The 26,912-nt window shown below is 43.0% G+C and overlaps 1 protein-coding gene across 1 annotated transcript; it reads left to right on the top strand.

The window, feature by feature from the left end:
- Window positions 1-1,028: 1,028 nt before the first annotated feature.
- On the top strand, window positions 1,029-26,692 carry LOC311144541 (delta-type opioid receptor-like; the record flags this gene model as incomplete). The annotated part of the gene is made up of 3 exons (XM_084180569.1): window positions 1,029-1,273; window positions 23,643-24,010; window positions 26,154-26,692. 3 exons carry the CDS (start codon window positions 1,029-1,031, stop codon window positions 26,690-26,692), a joined length of 1,152 nt encoding a protein of 383 aa, XP_084036695.1.
- Window positions 26,693-26,912: the final 220 nt, after the last annotated feature.

Genomic DNA, 26,912 nt, shown 5'->3' on the forward strand with positions numbered 1-26,912 from the left:
TGCATTATCATGCCTATTGGATTATAGAACAGTGGGTACCAAACCTCTTTCACTTACACATGGTGGCCCCGTGTAGCTCAGTTGGTAGAGCATGGCGCTTGTAACGCCTGGGTTGTGGGTTCGATTCCCACGGGGGGCCAGTATGAGAATGTATGCACTCACTAACTGTAAGTCGCTCTGGATAAGAGTGTCTGCTAAATGACTAAAATGTAAAAACGTAAATAATGCAATTACAATGCAACACAAAACATTGAGTATAAGAATATCTCAAATCATTCTACAAGCAAAAAAGGAGATTACGTGTGTAGAAGTGTAATGTGTGATCTACTGTGTAGATATGTCATCAAGCATTACACTGGACTAGGAGTTAGTGAAACCTTGTCTAATGCTTTGACTTCTGGTGCATGAAGTGCACTTGTTGCTTAGTAGGATACACACAACTACCACCTCCTCCACTGCCCTCATTCATCACCACCACCATTTTGTACAATTGTAGCCTATATCTTTCTGATATTTGTAGCTTGCTACTAGCCTACACTTTCAACTAGACGTTCACTTGTAGCCTATAGGCCAGGGTCTACAGCTGTGGTTCAGATTGACCTGCCGCGGTTGGGTTGGAGTCTGAAAAATGTATGCAGTCTACTGTAACGCACTTACGTTAAATCATTTAAAATAATTATATACAGGCAATTACCACTTTCTAACGCCCGTGCATCAGGTCAGGTGGTTCATGGAGTGACGTCATTTTGCTTGATAAATTGAGAAAAAGTACTAGGTGAAATTGGTAAAATGCATTCATGTTCATCCACGTCCAGTAACTCGTGTTTATGGTACTTAACTTGGTGTGACACAAAAGCGCCTTCAAACTCACACCGTGCAGCCTGGAAGGTGAGAGAATCATTCCGAGATTTCTTGTCCTGAGCGCCTCAGCCCGGACAGCTTCAGTGGACCTGCAACAGAAAGTGATACAGCAAGCCACGCCAGCGAAAGCCTACACTTCAAATCGACGCATTATTATTCAGTGGACAATGGAAAGCGGTGGCAACACGTCGGACATTCCGTATCATTTCTCACATTTGGCCATGATGAACAGTAGTGTTTTTTGTCGGAATTTCAGCGATAACGTGAGTCTGGATGCCAAATGTGAGAGAACAGACAACCTGGCCAAAGACTCGACACCAGTGATCATCGCGATTATAATCACGACTCTTTACTCTATAGTGTGTGTGCTTGGTCTGGTCGGGAACGTGCTCGTCATGTATGTCATTATCAGGTAAGATATCACAAACTAATCACAGGTTTTATAGTCTACACTGCCCTGACAATTGTAAATCCTAGCCTAGTCTAGGTTAGTCTTTGAAAAGTAATAGGAAAGTCAATTGACAGTAATCCGCCATAAAAAGGGACACCATGAGTAACTTGTTGCCATTTAAATAATGTAGAATTTTATGTGGTAAATTAAAAGAAACAGGTTGTTGATAGACGAATATGGCACCATGCTCAATAATTATTCTGAACAGAGCATGTGAAGGAATGGCACCGGGAGTGAGGCGCAGGTAAATCATGATATTGACCAGCAAATTGCTACATTATTTAGCCTGTGTAATTCATTAGGGAATTCATCACAACATGTGCTGAAGGCCATCATAAAAAAAAGAAGCATATTGCAAACATTTTGTCAATAGACTATCAGAGCATTGCACCATGTGTAATTTCATGTAGCCTAGTCTGAACAAAATGCTACAAGAGAGAGCATTGCAATCACATGTTAATCAGACAATTACAACTTGTCAGTTATGAACTAATTTGGATTCGGCTGTAATGCAACGGATTTCCAGTCCCTCATGGAGTCACCATCATAACGTTAGCTGTCAAAGAAACCATTGATGTGGCACAGTAGGAACAATTGGCTACATGTGAGTTTGACATTATTTGTCATTATTGGTATTTAACTCTCATAAACACTTTACTTTGAGAACATATAGAGATATTTTAAGGAGCATATGCCCCAAAATGCATGTCAAATTGGCCAGAAAAATTACAAGGCCTGTTATTTTGCAATAATATTAAAGCAAAACACAGTAATTACAGTGTAGTAGTAGGCTTAACAGGTAGAATGTAACAATGTTATTACACAGAACCTGGCTAAATGTCTTAACAGGTAGAATGTAACAATGTTATTACACAGAACCTGGCTAAATGTCAGTATTAGGGTATTAGGGTCACTGATTGTGCAGTGGGACCTCACCACTCAAGAAGGACTTTTCCCACTAGAAGGACTTGGTGTAGGCCATACTATGGCTTATACCCTTTCACAGAAACAATATTCACTAGGGTAATGGCTCATTAGAAATGTATTGCATGTGTAGCCCGTGATATGCCCTTTTGAGACTGAGCAGCAATCTGGCCTGCATGGAGACATTGAGAGGATGGATTGGCTACGAGACTGCTGATAGCTTTCCGATTTACATGTTACTTTGTTACCGGTCCCAGCATGCGTCACACCATTTTCTATACAGATATAATATATTTTAGTCACAGGTGTTGAATGAAGGGAGCTCATGCATCTTTTAGCACGCTGTTGACAGAGATGTGTTTTTAATTAAACAGCTTCATTAATGTCCTTCATATTATACCCAAGGTGTTAAGAGCTTAAAGCCTTGAATCAGTTGAGGATATCCAGTCACCAGCCACAATCCCACACTGGAATTGAAAGATGCTCAAGGCCAGCAGTAAATCAATGCTGTTTCTCAGAAATGTCTTCCTCAGCCGGGGTGGCCTTAGTAGGACATCAGCATTCGTCTGCTTCATTTATTCTTTGATCAATAAGAGGAATGACGCCCAACTGATCTCTGCTGATACAGTAGTCTAAGACTCCTGGGTAGAGTTCAGTCTTATCCAGACATACAGTTGGAAGAAGTCCAACGATAAAGTCGGAAGTTTACAAACACATTTACATTTACATTTACAAACACCTTACCCAAATACATTTAAACTCAGTTTTTCACTGTTCCTGACATTTAATTCTAGTAAGAATTCCCTGTCTTAGGTCAGTTAGGATCACCACTTTATTTTAAGAATGTGAAATGTCAGAATAATAGAGAGAATGATTTATTTAAGCTTTTATTTATTTTGTCACATTCCCAGTGGGTCAGAAGCTTACATACACTCAATTAGTATTTGCTAGCATTGCCTTTAAATTGTTTAACTTGGGTCAAACGTTTCGGGTAGCCTTCTACAAGCTTCCCACAATAAGTTTGGTGAATTTTGGCCCATTCCTCCTGACAGGGCTGGTGTAACTGAGTCAGGTTTGTAGGCCTCCTTGCTCGCACACGCTTTTTCAGTTCTGCCCACAAATGTTCTATAGGATTGAGGTCAGGGCTTTGTGATGGCCACTCCAATACCTTGACTGTGTTGTCCTTAAGCCATTTTGCCACAACTTTGGAAGTATGCTTGGGGTCATTGTCCATTTGGAAGACCCATTTGCGACCAAGCTTTAACTTCCTGACTGATGTCTTGAGATGTTGCTTCAATATAGCCACATAATTTTCCTTCCTCATGATGCCATCTATTTTGTGAAGTGCACCAGTCCCTCCTGCAGCAAAGCACCCCCATGCTTCACGGTTGGGATGGTGTTCTTCTGCTTGCAAGCATCCCCCTTTTTCCTCCAAACATAATGATGGTCATTATGGCCAAACAGTTCTATTTTTGTTTTATTAGACCAGAGCACATTTCTCCAAAAAGTATGATCTTTGTCCCCATGTGCAGTTGCAAACCGTAGTCTGGCTTTTTTATGGCGGTATTGGAGCAGTGGCTTCTTCCTTGCTGAGCGGCCTTTCAGGTTATGTCGATATAGGACTCGTTTTACTGTGGATATAGATACTTTTGTACCTGTTTCCTCCAGCATCTTCACAAGGTCCTTTGCTGTTGTTCTGGGATTGATTTGCACTTTTCGCACCAAAGGACGTTCATCTCTAGGAGACAGAACGCGTCTCCTTCCTGAGCGGTATAACGGCTGCATGGTCCCATTGTGTTTATACTTGCGTACTATTGTTTGTACAGATGAACGTGGTACCTTCAGGCATTTGGAAATTGCTCCCAAGGATGAACCAGACTTGTGGAGGTCTACCATTGTTTTTTCTGAGGTCTTGGCTGATTTCTTTTGATTTTCCCATGATTTCAAGCAAAGAGGCACTGAGTTTGAAGGTAGGCCTTGAAATACATCCACAGGTACACCTCCAATTGACTCAAATTATGTCAATTAGCCTATCAGAAGCTTCTAAAGCCATGACATCATTTTCTGGAATTTTCCCTAGCTGTTTAAAGGCACAGTCAACTTAGTGTATGTAAACTTCTGACCCACTGGAATTGTGATACAGTGAATTATAAGTGAAATAATTTGTCTGTAAACAATTGTTGGAAAAATTACTTGTGTCATGCACAAAGTAGATGTCCTAACCGTCTTGCCAAAACTATAGTTTGTTAACAAGAAATTTGTGGAGTGGTTGAAAAACGAGTTTGAATGACTCCAACCTAAGTGTATGTAAACTTCTGACTTAAATTGTACTAGTCCCTTTGCTTGTCCAATAAGAACACAGATATTCATTTTTCACAGCACAAGTTTCATTACGGTGTTCGCTACTGAACATGAGCCACATTGCCAGACTATGACCCTGAGGCATGTAAGCTACTTTAAGCACAACCTCAAGAGAGTCAACTCCCTTGGGGTATTCAGAATACACTCACAAAGTCCTCCATTTACCCCAATAAACACCGGGGCGGTGAACTGATTGGCATTATGATTCAACTTTTTTTTTAAAGACAAGTAGCTTGAGATTGCCGTGTATAACTCGTGCAAATCTTGCATTGACGTCAATGCATGATGTAGTTAGTCATTCCTATCTCAAATTAGGATTCCTTCCTAAGTGCAGACCAACTTAATAGCTCTAGTAACTGCAAAGAACTGTTGAACCTTTATGTGTTAAAAGCAGCTACACGGTGGATAACTTTCATGCCATTAACAACGACACCTGACCCACCCTCAAGCTTCCACCAGATCAGCGCTTATATCCAGAAACTCTCACTAGCACAAGCAAATGACAATCAGTGTCACCCACAGAATGATATCTGCACACTCATGTGGAAAATCAATTCTAGTTGGCAGAAGAACTGCAGGAAACCGCAGGGAAAATAGTGCAGAGTGCTTTTTGTTGTCATGGAGACACCCAGGCTTTCTCTCCGACCATCCCTTCCCCCAGCCAGCCTACCAGCAAGAGCAGAGCGTGTTTCCTCCCTTACAGCACTATAAAACACCACGTGTGATCCATTCCCTGAATTGCTTTTAACACTTACATTTTTGGGTCACAAGCAACGCATTCAAAAGGGTCCTGTACCCTTCATGGTCATATGTTCCTTGATGAACAAAAAGGTGGGTCATTGTTGTCAGGCTAGTGCTTGTTTTGTTATCATCATTTTGTAGTGTGCAAAGCATGACGAGATTCAGGCTAAAATGTCCCTCTATGTAAAAACAACATTATTTTGATTAGTAAAGATGTATCATTTAAATTGTCCTCTTATCAACAGGTTGCTACAATGTATGCCTAATACGTCAGGTCCAACTCCTTTAGTATATAAAGGAGGGTTCTGAGCTTATTTTCCTGTAAGTGTTACCTGATCGATCATTGAACAACTCTTCAGTAATAACATGTCACACTGTGTTGGGCTCAATATGTTGACTCTCCTTATGTCACACTGTGTTGGGCTCAATATGTTGACTCTCCTTATGTCTCACTGTGTTGGGCTCAATATATTGACTCTCCTTATGTCACACTGTGTTGGGCTCAATATGTTGACTCTCCTTATGTCACACTGTGTTGGGCTCAATATGTTGACTCTCCTTATGTCACACTGTGTTGGGCTCAATATGTTGACTCTCCTTATGTCACACTGTGTTGGGCTCAATATGTTGATTCTCCTTATGTCTCACTGTGTTGGGCTCAATATGTTGACTCTCCTTATGTCACACTGTGTTGGGCTCAATATGTTGACTCTCCTTATGTCACACTGTGTTGGGCTCAATATGTTGACTCTCCTTATGTCACACTGTGTTGGGCTCAATATGTTGACTCTCCTTATGTCTCACTGTGTTGGGCTCAATATATTGACTCTCCTTATGTCACACTGTGTTGGGCTCAATATGTTGACTCTCCTTATGTCTCACTGTGTTGGGCTCAATATATTGACTCTCCTTATGTCACACTGTGTTGGGCTCAATATGTTGACTCTCCTTATGTCACACTGTGTTGGGCTCAATATGTTGACTCTCCTTATGTCACACTGTGTTGGGCTCAATATGTTGACTCTCCTTATGTCACACTGTGTTGGGCTCAATATGTTGATTCTCCTTATGTCTCACTGTGTTGGGCTCAATATGTTGACTCTCCTTATGTCACACTGTGTTGGGCTCAATATGTTGACTCTCCTTATGTCACACTGTGTTGGGCTCAATATGTTGATTCTCCTTATGTCTCACTGTGTTGGGCTCAATATGTTGACTCTCCTTATGTCACACTGTGTTGGACTCAATATGTTGACTCTCCTTATGTCACACTGTGTTGGGCTCAATATGTTGACTCTCCTTATGTCTCACTGTGTTGGGCTCAATATATTGACTCTCCTTATGTCACACTGTGTTGGGCTCAATATGTTGACTCTCCTTATGTCACACTGTGTTGGGCTCAATATGTTGACTCTCCTTATGTCACACTGTGTTGGGCTCAATATGTTGACTCTCCTTATGTCACACTGTGTTGGGCTCAATATGTTGACTCTCCTTATGTCACACTGTGTTGGGCTCAATATGTTGACTCTCCTTATGTCACACTGTGTTGGGCTCAATATGTTGACTCTCCTTATGTCACACTGTGTTGGGCTCAATATGTTGACTCTCCTTATGTCACACTGTGTTGGGCTCAATATGTTGACTCTCCTTATGTCACACTGTGTTGGGCTCAATATGTTGACTCTCCTTTTGTCACACTGTGTTGGGCTCAATATGTTGACTCTCCTTATGTCACACTGTGTTGGGCTCAATATGTTGACTCTCCTTATGTCACACTGTGTTGGGCTCAATATGTTGACTCTCCTTATGTCACACTGTGTTGGGCTCAATATGTTGACTCTCCTTATGTCACACTGTGTTGGGCTCAATATGTTGACTCTCCTTATGTCACACTGTGTTGGGCTCAATATGTTGACTCTCCTTATGTCACACTGTGTTGGGCTCAATATGTTGACTCTCCTTATGTCACACTGTGTTGGGCTCAATATCTTGACTCTCCTTATGTCACACTGTGTTGGGCTCAATATGTTGACTCTCCTTATGTTTGGCTAATCACCACTGCCCCGATGCAAGCACCAGTTAGCCTCGAGCTAGCCTAGAGCCAGGCCCATATCCCAGCTATCTACCTCTCGGTCTACCGGACGGGAGTAGCCAGCTAACTAGCTAGTTGCTATTAGCTACCGTTAGCGGTTTTTCACCATTGTCCGTGGCCTGCACCACCTACCAGCCAGCTCTAGCCTGGACTATTATTCGGCCAGTCTGCACTGTCTGCACAGCGCATTATCGAACCAGAACATATCAGTTTTTCTGCTGGAATCACTGAATCACTGGACCTTTAACACCGGATTCATCGCTACCAGCTAGCTGCAACAAAATGGACGTTGTGGTTTGGCTAATCAGCCTGAGCTAGGCCCATCTCCCGGCTATCTACCTCTCTGTCAACCGGACGGGACCACCTAGTGTTGACACGGAGCCCCGCCGATCCAACACGACTGGTCTGCCGACGAAATCGTCTCATGTGGTTACAACAGGCTTCCCGTTACGACGTCGACCACGAAGATTCCATCTGCTAGCCCCGGCCCGCTAGCACACGCTAGCCATGGCCTCTTGCTCGCTAGTGCTTTAGCAGCCCCCGAACTACCTCTGAACTATCCTATTGCTGTTCACCGGACCTTATGATAACTCAGCTATACAGCTGATGCCTGCTGGACTGTTCCTTTTTACGGTACCGCATCCTGTTTATGTTTAGCCTCAGCCCAAACTGTGTCGCCATTACCAGCTGTTGTCTTAGCTCTCTCAAATTATACCTGTGATTGCTTTATGCCTCTCTCCCATGTCAATATGGTTTGCTTATTGCTGTTTCGGTTATTTCTTATCGTACTATTTCACTGTAGATCCCCCAGCCCAGCTAAACCTGCCTTAGATAGCTCCTTTGTTCCACCCCCCATACACGCGGAGACCGACTCAATCGGTGCCTCCAGTGATGCTATCTCTTTCATTGTTACCCAACGCTTAGGTTTACCTCCACTTTACTCATATCCTTCCATATCCTTGTCTGTACATAATGCCCTGAATCTTTTCTACAACGCCCGGAAATCTGCCCCCTTTATTCTATGTACCCAACGCACTAGAAGACCAGTTCTTAAAGCCTTTAGCCGTATCCTTATTCTAGTCCTCCTCTGTTCCTCTGGTGATGTAGAGGCTAACCCAGGCCCTGCAGCCCTCAGTATTACTCCTACTCCCCAGGCGCTATCATTTGTTGACTTCTGTAACTGTAAAAACCTTGGTTTCTTGCATGTTAATATCAGAAGTCTCCTTCCTAAGTTTGAGTTATTCACTGCGTTAGCACACTCCGCCAACCCTGATGTTCTAGCAGTATCTGAATCCTGGCTTAGGAAGGCCACCAAAAATTCAGAAATTTCCATCCCCAACTATAACATTTTCCGTCTAGATAGAACTGCCAAAGGGGGTGGAGTTGCAATCTACTGTAGAGATAGCCTGCAGAGCTCTATCATACCATCCAGGTCTGTGCCCAAACAGTTTGAGCTTCTACTTCTAAAAATCCACCTTTCCAGAAATAAGTCTCTCACTGTTGCCGCTTGCTACAGACCCCCCTCAGCCCCCAGCTGTGCCCTGGACACCATATGTGAATTGATTGCCCCCCATTTATCCTCAGAGTTCGTACTGCTTGGTGACCTAAATTGGGATATGCTTAACACCCCGGCCATCCTACAATCCAAACTAGATGCCCTCAATCTCACACAAATTATCAACGAACCTACCAGGTACAACCCTAAATCCGTAAACATGGATACCCTCATAGATATCATCCTGACTAACTTACCCTCTAAATACACCTCCGCTGTCTTCAACCAGGATCTCAGCTATCACTGCCTTATTGCCTGCGTCCGTAACGGGTCCGCGGTCAAACGACCACCCCTCATCACTGTCAAACGCTCCCTAAAACACTTTAGCGAGCAGGCCTTCCTAATTGACCTGGCCCAGGTATCCTGGATAGATATAGATCGCATTCCGTCAGTAGAGGATGCCTGGTTGTTCTTTAAAAGTAATTTCCTCTCAATCTTAAATAAACATGCCCCATTCAAAAAATACAGAACTAGGAACAGATATAGCCCCTGGTTCTCCTCAGACTTGACTGCCCTTGACCAGCAAAAAAACATCCTGTGGCGTACTGCATTAGCATCAAATAGCCCCCGCGATATGCAACTTTTCAGGGAAGTTAGGAACCAATATACACAAGCAGTCAGGAAAGCAAAGGCTAACTTTTTCAAACAGAAATTTGCATCCTGTAGCACTAACTCCAAAAAGTTTTGGGACACTGTAAAGTCCATGGAGAATAAGAGCACTTCCTCCCAGCTTCCCACTGCACTGATGCTAGGAAACACTATTACCACCGATAAATCTACAATAATCGAGAATTTCAACAAGCATTTTGCTACGGCTGGCCATGCGTTCCACCTGGCTACCACTACCCCGGCCACCAGCTCTGCACCCTCCGCTGCAACTTCCCCATGCCCCCCCGCTTCTCGTTCACACAAATTCAGACAGCTGATGTTCTGAAAGAGCTGCAAAATCTGGACCCCTACAAATCAGCTGGGCTAGACAATCTGGACCCTTTCTTTCTAAAACTAGCTGCCGAAATTGTCGCAACCCCTATTACTAGCCTGTTCAACCTCTCTTTCGTAACGTCTGAGATCCCCAGAGATTGGAAAGCTGCCACGGTCATCCCCCTCTTCAAAGGGGGTGACACTCTAGATCCAAACTGTTACAGACCTATATCCATCCTGCCCTGCCTTTCGAAAGTATTTGAAAGCCAAGTTAACAAACAGATCACCGACCATTTCGAATCCCACCGTACCTTCTCCGCTATGCAATCCGGTATCCGAGCTGGTCATGGGTGCACTTCAGCCACGCTCAAGGTCCTAAGTGATATTATAACCGCGATCGATAATAGACAGTACTGTGCAGCCGTCTTCATCGACCTGGCCAAGGCTTTCAACTCTGTCAACCACCGCATTTTTATTGGCAGACTAAATAGCCTTGGTTTCTCAAATGACTGCCTCGCCTGGTTCACCAACTACTTCTCAGATAGAGTTCAATGTGTCAAATGGGAGGGCCTGTTGTCTGGACCTATGGCAGTCTCTATGGGGGTGCCACAGGGTTCAATTCTTGGGCCGAGACTTTTCTCCGTGTATATCAATGATGTCGCTCTTGCTGCTGGTGACTCTCAGATCCACCTCTACGCAGACGACACCATTCTGTATACATCTGGCCCTTCATTGGACACTGTGTTAACAAACCTCCAAACGAGCTTCAATGCCATACAACACTCCTTCAGTAGCCTCCAACTGCTCTTAAACACTAGTAAAACTAAATGCATGCTCTTCAATCGAACGCTGCTGGCACCCGCCCACCCGACTAGAATCACTACTCTTGACGGGTCTGACCTAGAGTATGTGGACAACTACAAATACCTAGGTGTCTGGTTAGACTGTAAACTCTCCTTCCAGACTCACATTAAGAATCTCCAATCCAAAGTTAAATCTAGAATCTGCTTCCTATTTCGCAACAAAGCCTCCTTCACTCATGCTGCCAAACATGCCCTCGTAAAACTGACTATCCTACCGATCCTTGACTTCGGCGATGTCATTTACAAAATAGCTCTACTCAGCAAATTGGATGTAGTCTATCACAGTGCCATCCGTTTTGTCTCCAAAGCCCCATACACTACCCACCACTGTGACCTGTACGCTCTTGTTGACTGGTCCTCACTACATGTTCGTCGTCAAACCCACTGGCTCCAGGCCATCTATAAATCACTGCTAGGCAAATCTCCGCCTTATCTTAGCTCATTGGTCACCATAGCAACACCCACCCGTAGTCTGCGCTCCAGCAGGTATATCTCACTGGTCATCCCCAAAGCCAACACCTCCTTTGGCCGCCATTCCTTCCAGTTCTCTGCTGCCAATGACTGGAACGAATTGCAAAAATCTCTGAAGCTGGAGACTTTTATCTCCCTCACTAACTTTAAGCATCAGTTGTCAAAGCACCTTACCGATCACTGCACCTGTACACAGCCCATCTGAAATTAGCCCACCCAACTACCTCATCCCTATATTGTTATTTATTTTGCTCATTTGCACCCCAGTATCTCTATTTGCACATAATCTCTTGCACATCTATCATTCCAGTGTTAATACTAATTGTAATTATTTTGCACTATAGCATATTTATTGCCTTACCTCCATAACTTGCTACATTTGCACATACTGTATATATATTTTCTGTTGTATTTTTTGACTTTATGTTTTTTACCCCATATGTAACTCTGTGTTGTTGTTTTTATCGCACTGCTTTGCTTTATCTTGGCCAGGTCGCAGTTGTAAATGAGAACTTGTTCTCAACTGGCTTACCTGGTTAAATAAAGGTGAAATAAAATAAATAAAATAAAAATGTCACACTGTGTTGGGCTCAATATGTTGGCTCTCCTTATGATTAACTCCAGAGGTCTGTTGGCAGGATGAAGCATGCAGGGCAATGTCCCTCTCCTTATGCTCGATTACCTTCTGTCTTTATTAAGGGAGATTAACAATATTGGTCTTGAAAGGTCAGCAGTGGTGAACAATTGCATTTCCACCATTGCCTCCCTCCCATAGGGATTGTCTTTCCTCAAGGTAAGATGAGGACAAGAACAGGACTGCTCCTGAACAGTAAATGTGTCTTCACAATATGATTGATAGTAATAGCTTTGTAAATGAATGCATGACTCACATTGATTCATTTTTTTTCTCCACTCATTATATAGTACAGATGTGGGATCGTAATTTGACCAGTTTCTCACAGCAACAGGAAATGTGAATTATTGTGTGAATTTTTATTAATGGACATTTTTGTAGGGGTTAGTACAAATCTAGTCTGACATTTTAAAGTGGAAGTTACACATTTTAGAAGCCTTTTAAACCACAAATACACTACAAGTTTGCATTTCCTGCTATGCAGGGTGATCAAATTAAGATAGCACATGTGTTCTTATCTTGGTTCTCTCCGCCATCGAAAGGATTACAATTCAGGAGATGGCGCTAAAAATGTCACACTACAGAAAAAAAAGGTGGTTTTAATCAGACCCATTACTGTTTTCTTTGGCTCCTATATTAACTGTATATTTTGTGATGATGGTTTTTGAGAGAACATGTCTTTGACAGTTTGACATTTCCAAATGAATAATGTATTGTCCCTTCGACAAAGCTTTTCAGTTTTAAAACGCTGGAAAAGGAAAGATGTCAGAGTCTAAATTGCCCACTTTACATTTGAATATTCATCAGAACTTTAACTTGTTTGTACCAAAGGAACTCAGCACATTGTTTCCCCTGCCATTATATAGGTGGGGTTCTATGGGTATTAAGGAAATTGATTTCAATTCAAATGTTTAAAGAGGACCATGTTGATTTTGGGGGGCTTTGGACCCCGCCTGAAAAACAACCTAGGATAAAAAAATAATTTTTTTTATTTCACCTTTATTTAACTAGGTAGGCCAGTTGAGAACAAGTTCTCATTTACAACTGCGACCTGGCCAAGATAAAGCAAACAGTGCGATAAAAACAACAACAACACAGAGTTACATATGGGATAAACAAAAACGTACAGTCAATAACAAAATAGAAAATAGAAAATCTATATACAGTGTGTTCAAATGTAGTAAGTTATGGAGGTAAGGCAGGGAGTGGTCTGTAGCAAGCGGCAACAGTGATATACTTATTTCTGGAAAGGTGGATTTTTAGAAGTAGAAGCTCAAACTGTTTGGGCACAGACCTGGATAGTATGATAGAGCTCTGCAGGCTATCTCTACAGTAGATTGCAACTCCGCCCTTTTTGGCAGTTCTATCTAGATGGAAAATGTTGTAGTTCGGGATGGACATTTCTGAATTTTTGGTGGCCTTCCTAAGCCAGGATTCAGACACTGCTAGAACATCAGGGTTGGCAGAGTGTGCTAATGCAGTGAATAACTCAAACTTGGGGAGGAGGCTTCTGATGTTAACATGCAAGAAACCAAGGCTTTTACGGTTACAGAAGTCAACAAATGATAGCGCCTGGGGAGTGATACTGGGGGCTACAGGGCCTGGGTTAACCTCTACATCACCAGAGGAACAGAGGAGGAATAGAATAAGGATACGGCTAAAGGCTTTAAGAACTGGTCTTCTAGTGCGTTGGGTACAGAGAATAAATGGTGCAGATTTCCGGGCGTTGTAGAATAGATTCAGGGCATTATGTACAGACAATGATATGGAAGGATATGAGTACAGTGGAGGTAAACCTAAGCATTGGGTAACGATGAAAGAGATAGCATCACTGGAGGTACCGATTGAGCCGGTCTCCGCGTGTATGGGGGGTGGGACAAAGAAGCTATCTGAGGCAGGTTGAGCGGGACTGGGGGCTTTACAGTGAAATAGTACAATAACAACTAACCCAAAATAGCAATAGGCTAGGCATATTGACATGGGAGAGAGGCATAACGCCATCACAGGTGTTATTCGAGAGGGCTAAGACAACAACTGGTAATAGCGACAAAAGTTTGGGCTGAGGCTAAACAGATAAACAGGATGGGGTACCGTGTAAAGGAACAGTCCAGCGGGCATCAGATGTGTAGCTGAGTGATCATAAGGTCCAGTGAACAGCAATAGGTAAGTCCGGGAGCAGTTCGTAGGCTGCTACAGCACAGGCGAGCAGGAGGCACGGCTGTTGATTGCGTGTGCTAGCGGGCCGGTGCTAGCAGATGGATCTTCGTGGTGGTCGCAACGGGAAGCCTGTTGAAACCACATCAGACGATTACGTCAGCAGACCAGTCGTGATGGATCGGCGGGGCTCCGTGTCGACACTAGGAGGTCCCGTCCAGTTCAGAGAGAGGTGGATAGCAGGGAGATGGGCCTAGCTCGAGGCTAGCTCAAGGCTAATTGGTGCTAGCTTCTGGACAAGTGTTTATTAGTGGTGATTAGCCAACAACAACATCCATTCGGTTGCAGCTAGATAGTTGTTATGATCCAGTGTTAAGGTCTAGTAATTCAGTGATTCCGGCCGAAAATCCGAAATGCTCTGGGTCGATAGCACGCTGTGCAGACTGGCCGATAATTGTCCAGGCTAGAGCTGGCTGGTAGGTAGTGCAGGCCACGGACAGTGGTGAAGACCGCTAACGGTGGCTAATAGCAAGTAGCTAGTTAGCTGGCTAGTTTCAGCCGTGGGTTCTTGATAAAAGGTATGAAGAAATAATAGAATCCGTTCCACATTGGGTGAGGCGGGTTGCAGGAAAGTATATTTAGTTAAGGATGGAAAGTGAGATAGAGAAATATATACGATAAAAGACAAAAAAACAGGCTATTTGCAAGAGGACACAACATAATACACGACCGCACTGCTATACCATGTTGGGAAAAAAAGAAACACTGTCTCTGCCTGAATGTAATGGAAGGTTGTATCAAAAAAAATTTTACTAACCCAAGATAGACCACAGCCTGTTGTTTCCAATGGGACCAAGTGAATCATAGTGGGCAGAACAAGTAAGGAGGAGGGCAGAGCCAAGCAGGAGCTAGGGAGATACTATTGGCGCGTTCTAGCATGTATTCGCATATTTATGTTAGGGAACGTATACTCTGTGAAGTACTCGTGTGCAATAACTCAATTCGCCCTTGGACTCCTTCTAAACAACACCATTTTTAGAAACTTTGGCAAAGGGTAAAGTTTACTAAAGTTAGTCCAGTCTGTTTGTAACATATTTTAGTTTTGGGAACAGAAAACTGTATTGAGATGAAATGTTTAATCGATGAGAAAATGTGTAGAATGTCGGCCAAAATCCATCTCGCTCCATCCTCTCCCACTGCCAGCCACTGGGCTTCCATATTTGGTGTTGAATGGAAATGCCAACCGCATGCTTCAGATTCATACATCTGGTAAACATCTGGCTCATTGTTCTATCTGTGGCTGTATGATTTGATATGGGGAGAAGATGATCACAGAAAGTCAGAGGACATGTTCCGGTTGTTCCTTAGCAACAAGCCTTGATTGCTATAGGCTACTCTGCTGCGCTGTTTATGTGGTTATACTAGGTTACCATTCATTTCCTAAAATCAAACTGCATTTTGAGAGATAATCAGAACTAACCAATTTTTTTTATAAAGGCTCACCATGCCATAGTGTGTTGCTGCTGTATATTCATTGCCTATCCACACAATCTAGATGTTTTCACAAGAACGACATAAATTGCACTAGTGTGGCTCTGATGAGGATGGAGCTATTGTGAAAAGGCATGTTTACATCTGCTCTATGTCAGCTGTCACTATGCATGTGCATTAGGCCTTACAACATGCCATGCTCAAAGGCCACATGCAAGGCCGGCCCTAGCCTTTTGGGGTCCCTAAGCGAGATTTGGTTGCTGGGCCCCCCCACCTCACAGTCAAAACATTTTGGTGCCCCACCTCTTGACGACTGAGATAAAATGTACGTTTTAAAGTTAATTTCCTGCAATTTTGCACATTTTGCCATGGGGCGAGGAGACAATTCTGCAATTTTATGACAAATTTCATGCAATTCTACTCATTTTGCCATGGGGCAGAGATAATTTTTTTCTCTCCAGTTTTACAGCTAATTTCCTGCAATTCTACCCATTTTGCCACAACTTATGCCATGTTAATGATATCTGAGTGAGAATGGGGGCTCCCTGGAGGTCAGGGCCCCTGGGCACCTGCCCTGCGTGCCCGGTTGGTATTCGGCCATGATTACTACAAGTTTAGATAGCTGGCTAGACTAACTTACCAATCTAAAAATTGTTAGCTGACATGCCAGTTAAGTGACTGTCAATGACTGACATAACAAGAGAAAAACTGCTGATGGACAACCACATTTTGAAATTGCACCTTGTGCATTCTACTATTCTAACACTAAACATTTTTATTTTTTATTTTTTATTATTAAACAGTAAGTTGAGACCCCGACATAAGATTATGTCGCTTATGCCTGGAGCCGGCCGTGGCCATGTGTCAGCGGTGAATATCCCAAAGTATTTGCAAATCTGTTTCACTAGACATCACCCGCTGAATAATGAGAAAAGACAGATGCCTGCGCAGGGATATCTGCTCTATTTGATTCGAGGTAACTGCCACCGGTGTGATCATATCTGCAAGCTGAGCGGACCATCACACTCAGTAATTGCAAAGGCAGTAGCCATGAGGCAGCTGAAGTGTTTTAGTGTTAAGCTGCTGTCTGTCTTAATCAGATGCTGTGATGGCTGTGCTCTCTCTTTCATAGCGAACTAGTTTCCACTGACTAGAGACAGACAGCACTGCTGTAGGAGGCCTCCTATACCATTTCTCCCTGCTACACACTCCCCTGCTGGGCGGCAGGTAGCCCAGCAGTTAAGAGCGTTGGGCCTGTAACCAAAAGGTCGCTGGTTTGAATCCCTGAGTCGACTATGTAAAAAATCTGTTGTGCCCTTGAGCAAGACACTTAACCCTAGTTGCTCTGGATAAGAGTGTCTGCTAAATGACTAAAATGTAAATGAAAGACCTTGGGCGGAAGACTTCTCCTCCAATACACTACAGCCACAGTCCATGGGAACAGGTTGTTGTGGTGGCTTCAAATGGATTTGTCCCCCAGCAGATGTTACAGAGGTGTGATGGCTATTGAATTCTAAGGGCCTGACTCACCCATAATCACTAACCCCAAATCACAGCACAGAGAGTCATTTCCAGAGGTGGAAAGAACCCATGTTTGATGCCGTGGCACTGCCATCCTCTCTCCATGCTGTATCAGAGGGTTCATCATTCCTTTGATACATAAGAATCACTCTCCACCTCAAAGAATCTGGAGCCAGACTAAAGACTATCGGGAGATGATTCATCTGTGGTATCCCTGATTATGGGGACAATTTCCTTAATGAGGAAGGACCAGCTAAATTCATCCAACTTGAGAGAAAAAAAGGCTTTTGATGCACATTCGGTCTACTTATAATTGGCTTGTCATCTAAACCCAGGAACAAATCTCTTATTGCAAAAAGGCATTAAACACTCATTTAACAGGATTGTGCTCGGGGACTATTTCCAGTCTGCTGTGTTATAATGTCAATCATTTGCTATTTTCCTGTGAAATGTCTTGTGTGAGAGACAGGATGAGCGTAGTACAGCATGTAATATGAAGAAGTGAACTCCAACCATAGCTGTCACTGTCGCCCACTACTGATTACTGATCATACTACTGAACTTCCCTTCTGTTTCCATCCAAGGTCATATATGGGAATAATGAAAACCGTAGAGCATGTTGGCATGGCTTTTTGTATACTCTGGGAGATTCATACATAGGTCCAGATCCAGATATCCCTTCTGCCCAGATCCAGATATCCCTTCTGCCCAGATCCAGATATCCCTTCGGCCCAGATCCAGATAACCCTTCTGCCCAGATCCAGATATCTTTTCTGTCCAGATCCAGATACCCTTCTGCCCAGATCCAGAATACCATTCTGCCCAGATCCAGAAATCCTTTCTGTCCAGATCCAGATATCCCTTCTGCCCAGACCCAGATACCCCTTCTGTCCAGTATTAGTCTCCCATAAAAAGAGAGTACATTGGGAGCCATATTTTCAGTTTCTCTCTCTGGAACTGGTAGGCAATCATAAGGTTTTGTCTGATAGACTCAAGCTTCACCTGATCAACAATTCTCCCCTGCTGTGTTTTATGGTCTCGTTATAGAGAGACATTTTGTGTTCCAGAATGTGCAATACAAAACACCCTGTCCTTGGCTCCTTCCTGTGCTTTTTCACTGATGACATCAGACCCATCCATCAGACACGTTATGCTCAAAGCTCAAGACATCCGGTTATTTGTGTACATCCATGGCTTATGTATAATGCACGACTCCATGTGCAAACATAGCAGACAAAAAATTAATTATCTTTTAAAGTAAAATAGTTCAATTTAATTTGGCATGCATTCGCCGCCATCTCAATCTTCTGCTAGGATTCAATCCAAGTGCAATGCACTATCGACAAGGCAATTTCCCTGACGTTCTCAGAGATTGCATTCAGAGTAAACGTTGCGGATATCGGCTCAAGAGTAAATTACATTTAAAAGTCAAATGCAGGGCATTTGTGTACAATGTGCCTTTGATTGAATCCCAGCCTTCGTCTTTTCATTGTTCGGGTTACTGTGCTGCTGTTTTTTCTTTTGGTGTAGTTCATCATTTGAGATCAAATTAACTTTTATTTGTCAATTGTACACAAGGTCCAACCGAAATTTGACTTCCGCTTTATCCCAACCCCTCCAAAAGACACATATTCATATAGAGGTCAGAGAAGGGGGCTGTCACACTGGCACCCATTGTGCAGTTGTTGTGTGTGTGTGTGTGGGGGGGGGGGGGGTTAAGTGCCTTGCTCAAGGGCACAACAGCAGGCAATGGCATCTTGGATTCACTTCCTTGCAGATTTTTCCCATCAGACCCAGTATTTGAACTGGCAACCCTCCGGTTGCTGGCTAGCCTCTCTAACCACTAGGCTACCTGCAGCCAAATTGAAATTGTATTTGTCCAGAAAATGCCTTGTATCTTAAAGGGATACTTCTGATTTTGTCAATGAAGCCCTTTATCAAATTCCCCAGAGTCAGATGAACTAGTGGATACCATTTTTATGTCTCTGCGTGCAGTTTGAAGGAAGTTGCTAACTAGCATTAGCACAATTGCTAACTAGCATTAGTGTAGTGACTGGAAGTCTATGGGAACTATAGCATGCTAACTGTTCCTGTAGACTTCCATTCATTGCGCTGTTCTTTCAGACTTCCAGTCTTTGCGCTAACGCTAGTTAGCATTGGCTTGCGAAACGGTCTCTAACTTCCTTCATACTGGATGCAGAGACATAAAAATTGTATCCACAAGTTCATTTGACTCTGGGGAAGTAAATAGATTGTGATCATAATAGATTGTAATTGGTGTTCCTGACAGTGCTGAACACTCTAAATTACAATCCTGAAAATCATACCCAATAAATATCAGAGCAACTGCCAATTATTTCCTAATTTAATATGCGCAGACTAGTTTACCCTGCATGCATCATTTGGACCCCCACTTGGGATTTCACATTAACTCTCTTATCGCGTCTTTATATTCAATTCTATTTATAGGAATGAATCTATGTACATACATAAGGATGTGGATTTGTGAATAACGTATGTTTAATAATATCTGGCGCAGTCCATTTTCCTAATCAGGGCCACGGTATGTTTAATAATATCTGGCGCAGTCCATTTTCCTAATCAGGGCCACGGTATGTTTAATAATATCTGGCGCAGTCCATTTTCCTAATCAGGGCCACGGTATGTTTAATCATATCTGGCGCAGTCCATTTTCCTAATCAGGGCCACGGTATGTTTAATAATATCTGACGCAGTCCATTTTCCTAATCAGGGCCACGGTATGTTTAATAATATATGGCGCAGTCCATTTTCCTAATCAGGGCCACGGTATGTTTAATAATATCTGGCGCAGTCCATTTTCCTAATCAGGGCCACGGTATGTTTAATAATATCTGGCGCAGTCCATTTTCCTAATCAGGGCCACGGTATGTTTAATAATATCTGGCGCAGTCCATTTTCCTAATCAGGGCCACGGTATGTTTAATAATATCTGGCGCAGTCCATTTTCCTAATCAGGGCCACGGTATGTTTAATAATATCTGACGCAGTCCATTTTCCTAATCAGGGCCACGGTATGTTTAATAATATCTGACGCAGTCCATTTTCCTAATCAGGGCCACGGTATGTTTAATAATATCTGACGCAGTCCATTTTCCTAATCAGGGCCACGGTATGTTTAATAATATCTGACGCAGTCCATTTTCCTAATCAGGGCCACGGTTTAGTCAAAATCTAAAGAGTGTGATCAGCAAGATTTTTCCAAAGTAAAAAATATGCTGTTATCTGTTCTGAATATCTCATTGACAATAGAAGAGAATGAAGAGTTTTGAAAATGAGAAGAAATTAGACAATTTCAAATCCCAGGTGCAGACTCTGCTAATGTGGCTGGAAATGAATTAAAACATTTCTCATGAAAAACCAATCTGAATGATGTGGATGAGCATAATGGGATTGTATTTGCTATTCTCAAGCATCATAGAATATTGTTTATATTTTTATAGCCAATTACACAAGCCTTTCTATATGTTGAAGATATGCCACTTTCTTTCTGGGCATTATGGGAAGTTCAATAGCAATACTTTATTTACTATCCTTAAAGTCCAAGCTCCGACACCTCTTCAGTTTTCCCCCACACATCCGACACCTAATTTATACCGGTGTAATTAATAGTCATCTGTAGCACACGCAAACGTAAAATGTTGGCAGGTCGGTCCACAAGATTGCCCGTGAGAATCGGATAGAAAGGCATCCGACACAGGTTCAGACTGCTCCGAAACTCTAATTCACAAATAAGCAACGGTTCCTTATAGTCATTCTGCATCTCCACAATGTAAACCCACCTTTACTCTCTGTGCTACTACATAGAAATTATTAGTTATACAAGTCAAAATCGTTTCCTTTTAAGTTTCATTAGTGTATAGGAATATGCTGAACCTATAAGGTAACACAATTAAACCTGGAAATGATGCCTCATAATGATAAATAAGAAACAACAAAAGTGAACAGTAGCCTACTTAATGTTGCAACAATACCTTCTTTGTGTAACGGAGCACAATAAGTTCCAAATGAACACTATGATTTTGATTGAAATGATTAAGACCGGGGATGACAACAGATACTAATTTAAAAATCTAGTCAGCTCCTTTGAATTAAGCACAATGGACAACACTACTTATGTTATCCCTGGATAATTGGTATAATACGCCCAACTGGATCATAAGTGCTCTGATATGATACGTAAGAGAAACAATGTAGTATCTAATGGGTGGAAATTATATTCATGATCCACTCAGCACTGTCTTTATGCTGTTGGAGCTAATCATTTTGAAGAACTATTGTCAGTGCCTGTCATGAGAGGATTTAGGCTGGTCAAATAATGCTTCAAGTAAACAGAGAGCTAAATTCAATTTCCATTACAATGACAGTCTGTTTGTTTAACAATATCGTACTTTAACTTTATCAGACATGTGCAACTGTTGAACATAAAGAGTCTCATAATCTGTCTCTCTGCTTGTGTACATTGCTATAATCTCCCATCATGCAATGCAATAGTATCACCCCAGTAAGTAACCCATTCATAGACGCTAACTGCTTTAGCGCCTATTGACGATAGTATCTTCTGGCCGGGGGAGTTTTGTTAGGATCGTTCTGACTGTTAAAATGCATCACTTGCAGTACAGTTTTGGAAACATAAGGAACGTATCTTTCATATCAGCGAGAAATAATAATAATTTAAAAAACTTAAAATTACTACACACCTTTATTGGGTTAGTGTTCCTACACGGCCATATCTCCATGTTACATCACTTGTTTACGGAAGACAGGTGCAAGACATAGACGGCCACCTGTGCTAATTAGCTATCTAGTGTAGCGTGATCCGAACACCTGTGTGTCAGAGTAACTGGGGACGAAGTGTAGTTCAACTGGAGGCACACACAGCTTGTGGATCTGTGCTAAACTGCTGCAGTAAGTGTAGCTTTTTTATTTGAAAGATTATTTCTTGCTGGTGTGTAGTAAAATTTTTTATTTTAATGAATTTTATGATACAGTACATTCTGAAAGTATTAAGACCCCTTGACTTTTTCTAAATTTTGTTACATTACAGCCTTATTCTCAAATTGATTAAATTAGTTTTTTCCCCTTATCAATCTACACACAATACCCCATAATGACAAAGCAAAAACAGGTTTTTAGAAATTTTTGCAAATGTATATAAAAAAAGAAAACGGAAATATCACATTTACATAAGTATTCAGACCCTTTACTCAGTACTTTGTTGAAGCACCTTTGGCAGCGATTACAGCCTTGAGTCTTCTTGGGTATGACTCTACAAGCTTGGCACACCTGTATTTGGGGAGTTTCTCCCATTCTTCTCTGCATATCCTCTCCAGCTCTGTCAGGTTGGATGGGGAGCGTTGCTGCACAGCTATTTTCAGGTCTCTCCAGGGATGTTAGATCGGGTTCAAGTCTGGGCTCTGGCTGGGTCACTCAAGGACATTCAGAGACTTGTCCCGAAGCCACTCCTGCGTTGTCTTGGCTGTGTGCTTAGGGTCGTTGTCCTGTTGGAAGGTGAATCTTCGCCCCAGTCTGAGGCCCTGAGCGCTCTGGAACAGGTTTTCATCAATGATCTCTCTGTACTTTGCTCCGTTCATCTTTCCCTCGATCCTGACTACTCCCAGTCCCTGCCGCTGAAAAACATCCCCACAGCATGATGCTGCCACCACCATGCTTCACCGTAGGGATGGTGGCAGGTTTCCTCCGGACGTGACGCTTGGCATTCAGACCAAAGAGTTCAATCTTGGTTTCATCAGACCAGATAATCTTGTTTCTCATGGTCTAAGAGTCTTTAGGTGCCTTTTGGCAAACTCCAAGCGGGCTGTCATGTGCCTTTTACTGAGGAGTGGCTTCCATCTGGCCGCTCTACCATAAAGACCTGGTTGGTGACGTGCCACAGAGATGGTTGTCCTTCTGGAAGGTTCTCCCATCTCCACAGAGGAACTCTGAGAGTGACCATCAGGTTCTTGGTCACCTCCCTGACCAAGGCCCTCCCCTGATTGCTCAGTTTGGCCAGGCAGCCAGCTCTAGGAAGAGTCTTGGTGGTTCCAAACTTCTTACATTTAAGAATGATTGAGGCCACTGTGTGCTCTTGGGGACCTTCAATGCGGCAGACATTTTTTGGTACCCTTCCCCAGATCTTTGCCTCGATACAATCCTGTCTCGGAACTCTACGGACAATTCCTTTGACCTCATGGCTTAGTTTTTGCTCTGCACTGTCAACTGTGGGACCTTATATAGACAGGTGTGTGCATTTCCAAATCATGTCCAATCAATTGAATTTACCACAGGTGGACTCCAATCAAGTTGTAGAAACATCTCAAGGATGATCAATGGAAGCAGGATGCACCTGAGTTCAATTTCGAGTGTCATAGCAAAGGGTCTGAATACTTATGTAGATAAGGTATTTCTGTTTTTTCTCTTTTATAAATTTGCTACATTTTCTAAAAACCTGTTTTTGCTTTGTCATTATGGGGTATTGTGCTGTCCAGATTATTTTGTCTTCTGATAAGCATCCCCTAATTTGGTCTCTCCATTTTTCTTTCTGCATGTTGTCTTTCCAGATACACTAAAATGAAAACCGCCACAAATATCTACATCTTCAACCTGGCCTTAGCTGATGCACTAGCCACCAGTACACTGCCCTTCCAGAGTGTCAACTTCCTGATGGGGACCTGGCCGTTTGGAGACGTTCTGTGCAAGATAGTGATATCCATCGACTACTACAACATGTTCACCAGTATCTTCACCTTGACCACCATGAGTATTGACCGTTACATTGCAGTGTGCCACCCCGTCAAGGCCTTAGACTTCCGCACGCCCCGTAACGCCAAGATTGTCAACGTGTGCAACTGGATCCTGTCCTCTGCCATCGGTCTGCCTGTCATGTTCACTGCCTTAACTACTGTAACCGATAATGGCAAGTACGACAGTACGTTTCACCATGCTGTTTTTCTTTGATCCTCAATTATAGGCAGCCTATCTGTAATGTCAGTGAGTACGCCACAGTAGCGAGAGAGTAACAATTATGTTTGACAGTTCATTTTATTTCTGTGAAGCGAATAGAATTTGCCAAATGAAGCACTTTGCTGTTCTACGCATGGTCTGGGTCTGAGTCATAGAGAGAAATAGTGCCATGTTAGCTATGAAGCATTTTTTATTATCATATAATAAGAACACTTTCAGATCATTTATTTAGGTTTACATATGACATATAAACTTTTACGTAATGGTGGATTTAACACAGCAAATCAGAGGCTATATTAAATAAAGTTTTGCAAGCGTTCATCCCTAATTGGCCTTAATGTAGGCTTCCAACTCTATTCATCAATATAATGCTTTAAAGCTGCAATATGTGTCAAGGGGTGCTGAAGGTGGGTGTGGTGCATGAATCAAGCGCAGGACGCAGGAGCTCAGTCCAAAAGACTTTAGTGCAATATTCACGTAGAAAATAAGCACAATAAGCCCGAAGGCGAAATAACGGCGCACACAGGCGTCAAACAAACGGCGCACTAACATGTGCGAAAAACCTCTCCAAAACACTGGAGGGAAGTACGTAGCTCCAACACGAAACAGAAGAGCAATCACACACAAAGACAAACACACACAACGAGAACTAAATAGGACACTAACGAGGACTAACAAGACACAGGTGTACAACATCAAGACAAAACCAAACGAACATGAAACATAGATCGGTGGCAGCTAGTACTCCGGGGACGACGACCGCCGAAGCCTGCCCGAACCAGGAGGAGGAGCAGCCTCGGCCGAAACCGTGACAATATGTCCCAACCAAATTCACATAGTGAATGTGAGTTATAGATCTGTCATTCTCATTGAAAGGAAGTCTAAGAAGCGGTAGATCTGTTCTATGTGTGCTATTTCTATGCTTCCCGGTCTTAAGTTTAGTTTTTGCGTCTTTTACTTTTGGTTTTATACACCAGTTTCAAACAGCTGAAAATACAATATTTTGGGTTATGGGAAAGTATATTTCACAGCGGTTTAGATGGTACAATGATTCTCTACACCAGGGGTACTCAGGTACTATTTGAGTAGGTCCGTTCACATACATTTCCGAGGTGGCAAAGGTCCGGATGGATAATGTAATTTATCGGCGTAGTAACAAACCCCCACCCATGCAACCCATGTGACCCCAAACTGTTCACACCACTCTTGTTGGCGGAGAGAAAATGTTGCAGTTTTAAAGCAAATTTCCCACAATTCTACACATTATGCATGGAAAGAGATTTTTTTTTGCTGTTTTAAAGCTAATTTCCTGCAATTATATGCATTCTTCCATGTCTTATGTGTGTTTATATGATACCAGGGGTCAAAGCCCAAAACATGTCCGTATTGACCCCGTTCTGGGTCCAGATCCGGTCCGCCAGTTGAGTATGGAGGCTCTATACTATACCTGCTTGTTTTGTCACATAAACTGAAATTAGGCGAACTATTAGAATGTTAGCAACCAGGAAATGGCTGAGCGATTTCTACATAGTGCATCTTTAAAGATGACTAATATGACCATAGACTAGCAGCTTCCACCATGTAGTCTTTAAAGATGACTAATATGACCATAGACTAGCAGCTTCCACCATGTAGTCTTTAAAGATGACTAATATGACCATAGACTAGCAGCTTCCACCATGTAGTCTTTAAAGATGACTAATATGACCATAGACTAGCAGCTTCCACCATGTAGTCTGAAACTGAATCATTTCAGTAGTAATAGTGGGATAGAAACTTGTCAGCAAAATTAGAGATGCATGACTCCTGAATTAGGTTTTCAAAATGCCTGTAAAAACCGTCTTAGCTCTTGTTATTGGTTAGAGGAGAATAGGTTTGCAGTCTCATGAAGGAACTCTATCTGATGTCAGCTTGGGGAATACAAGCAGTCAGCACAAGCTTGTTTAACAAATGAGAACATAGCTGACTTTTATGGCTAACATTATGAGCAATGCTTCGGGGCCTATGTAGCTTTATCTACCTGTGAAAAAGACTGCTGTGAAGCTATTGGTTTTCTCATGTGCTACGGTCCTTCAACTGTGTCTTGTACTCAATCTCCACATGTTCAGGAATCATCGACTGCACTTTGATCTTCCCCCACCCATCCTGGTACTGGGAGAATCTTCTGAAGATCTGTGTCTTCATCTTTGCCTTCATCATCCCCGTCCTCATCATCACCGTGTGCTACGGGCTAATGATCTTGCGCCTGAAGAGCGTGCGCATGTTGTCCGGCTCCAAGGAGAGGGACCGCAACCTGCGCCGCATCACCCGCATGGTCCTGGTGGTGGTGGCCATCTTCATCATCTGCTGGACGCCCATCCACATCTATGTCATCATCAAAGCCCTGATCAACATCCCCAACTCCCTGCTGCAATCTGTCACCTGGCACTTCTGCATCGCGCTGGGCTACACCAACAGCTGCCTGAACCCCGTCCTCTATGCCTTCCTGGACGAGAACTTCAAGCGCTGCTTCCGCGAGTTCTGCATCCCCCTGAGTCCCTCGGCGCTGGAGCTGCAGAATTCTTCTCGTACCCGCCACCACCAGCAGCACCAGCGCCAGCAGCACTCCAGTGCCAATATGGTGGAGAGGTCCAATCAACAGGTATGACTAGGTATGGAGATGTTGTCGTTGGACTCTCGCTACCAGCCCAACGATGACATGAGCTCGGAAGTCACCCAGGTAACCACAGTGCTCTGACACAAGGCTCTGACACATAATGCACCAAGATGCTGAAGTGCAACGTGGCACGAGCATCGATCGCACCGTCGCCTCTTTCTGGAGAGTCTGACAAGTATTTGAATGCAGAATGACACTTCGTATAAGGCTT

The sequence above is a fragment of the Coregonus lavaretus genome, assembly GCF_964263955.1.
Source record: "Coregonus lavaretus genome assembly, chromosome: 1".
Taxonomy (NCBI): Eukaryota; Metazoa; Chordata; class Actinopteri; order Salmoniformes; family Salmonidae; genus Coregonus; species Coregonus lavaretus.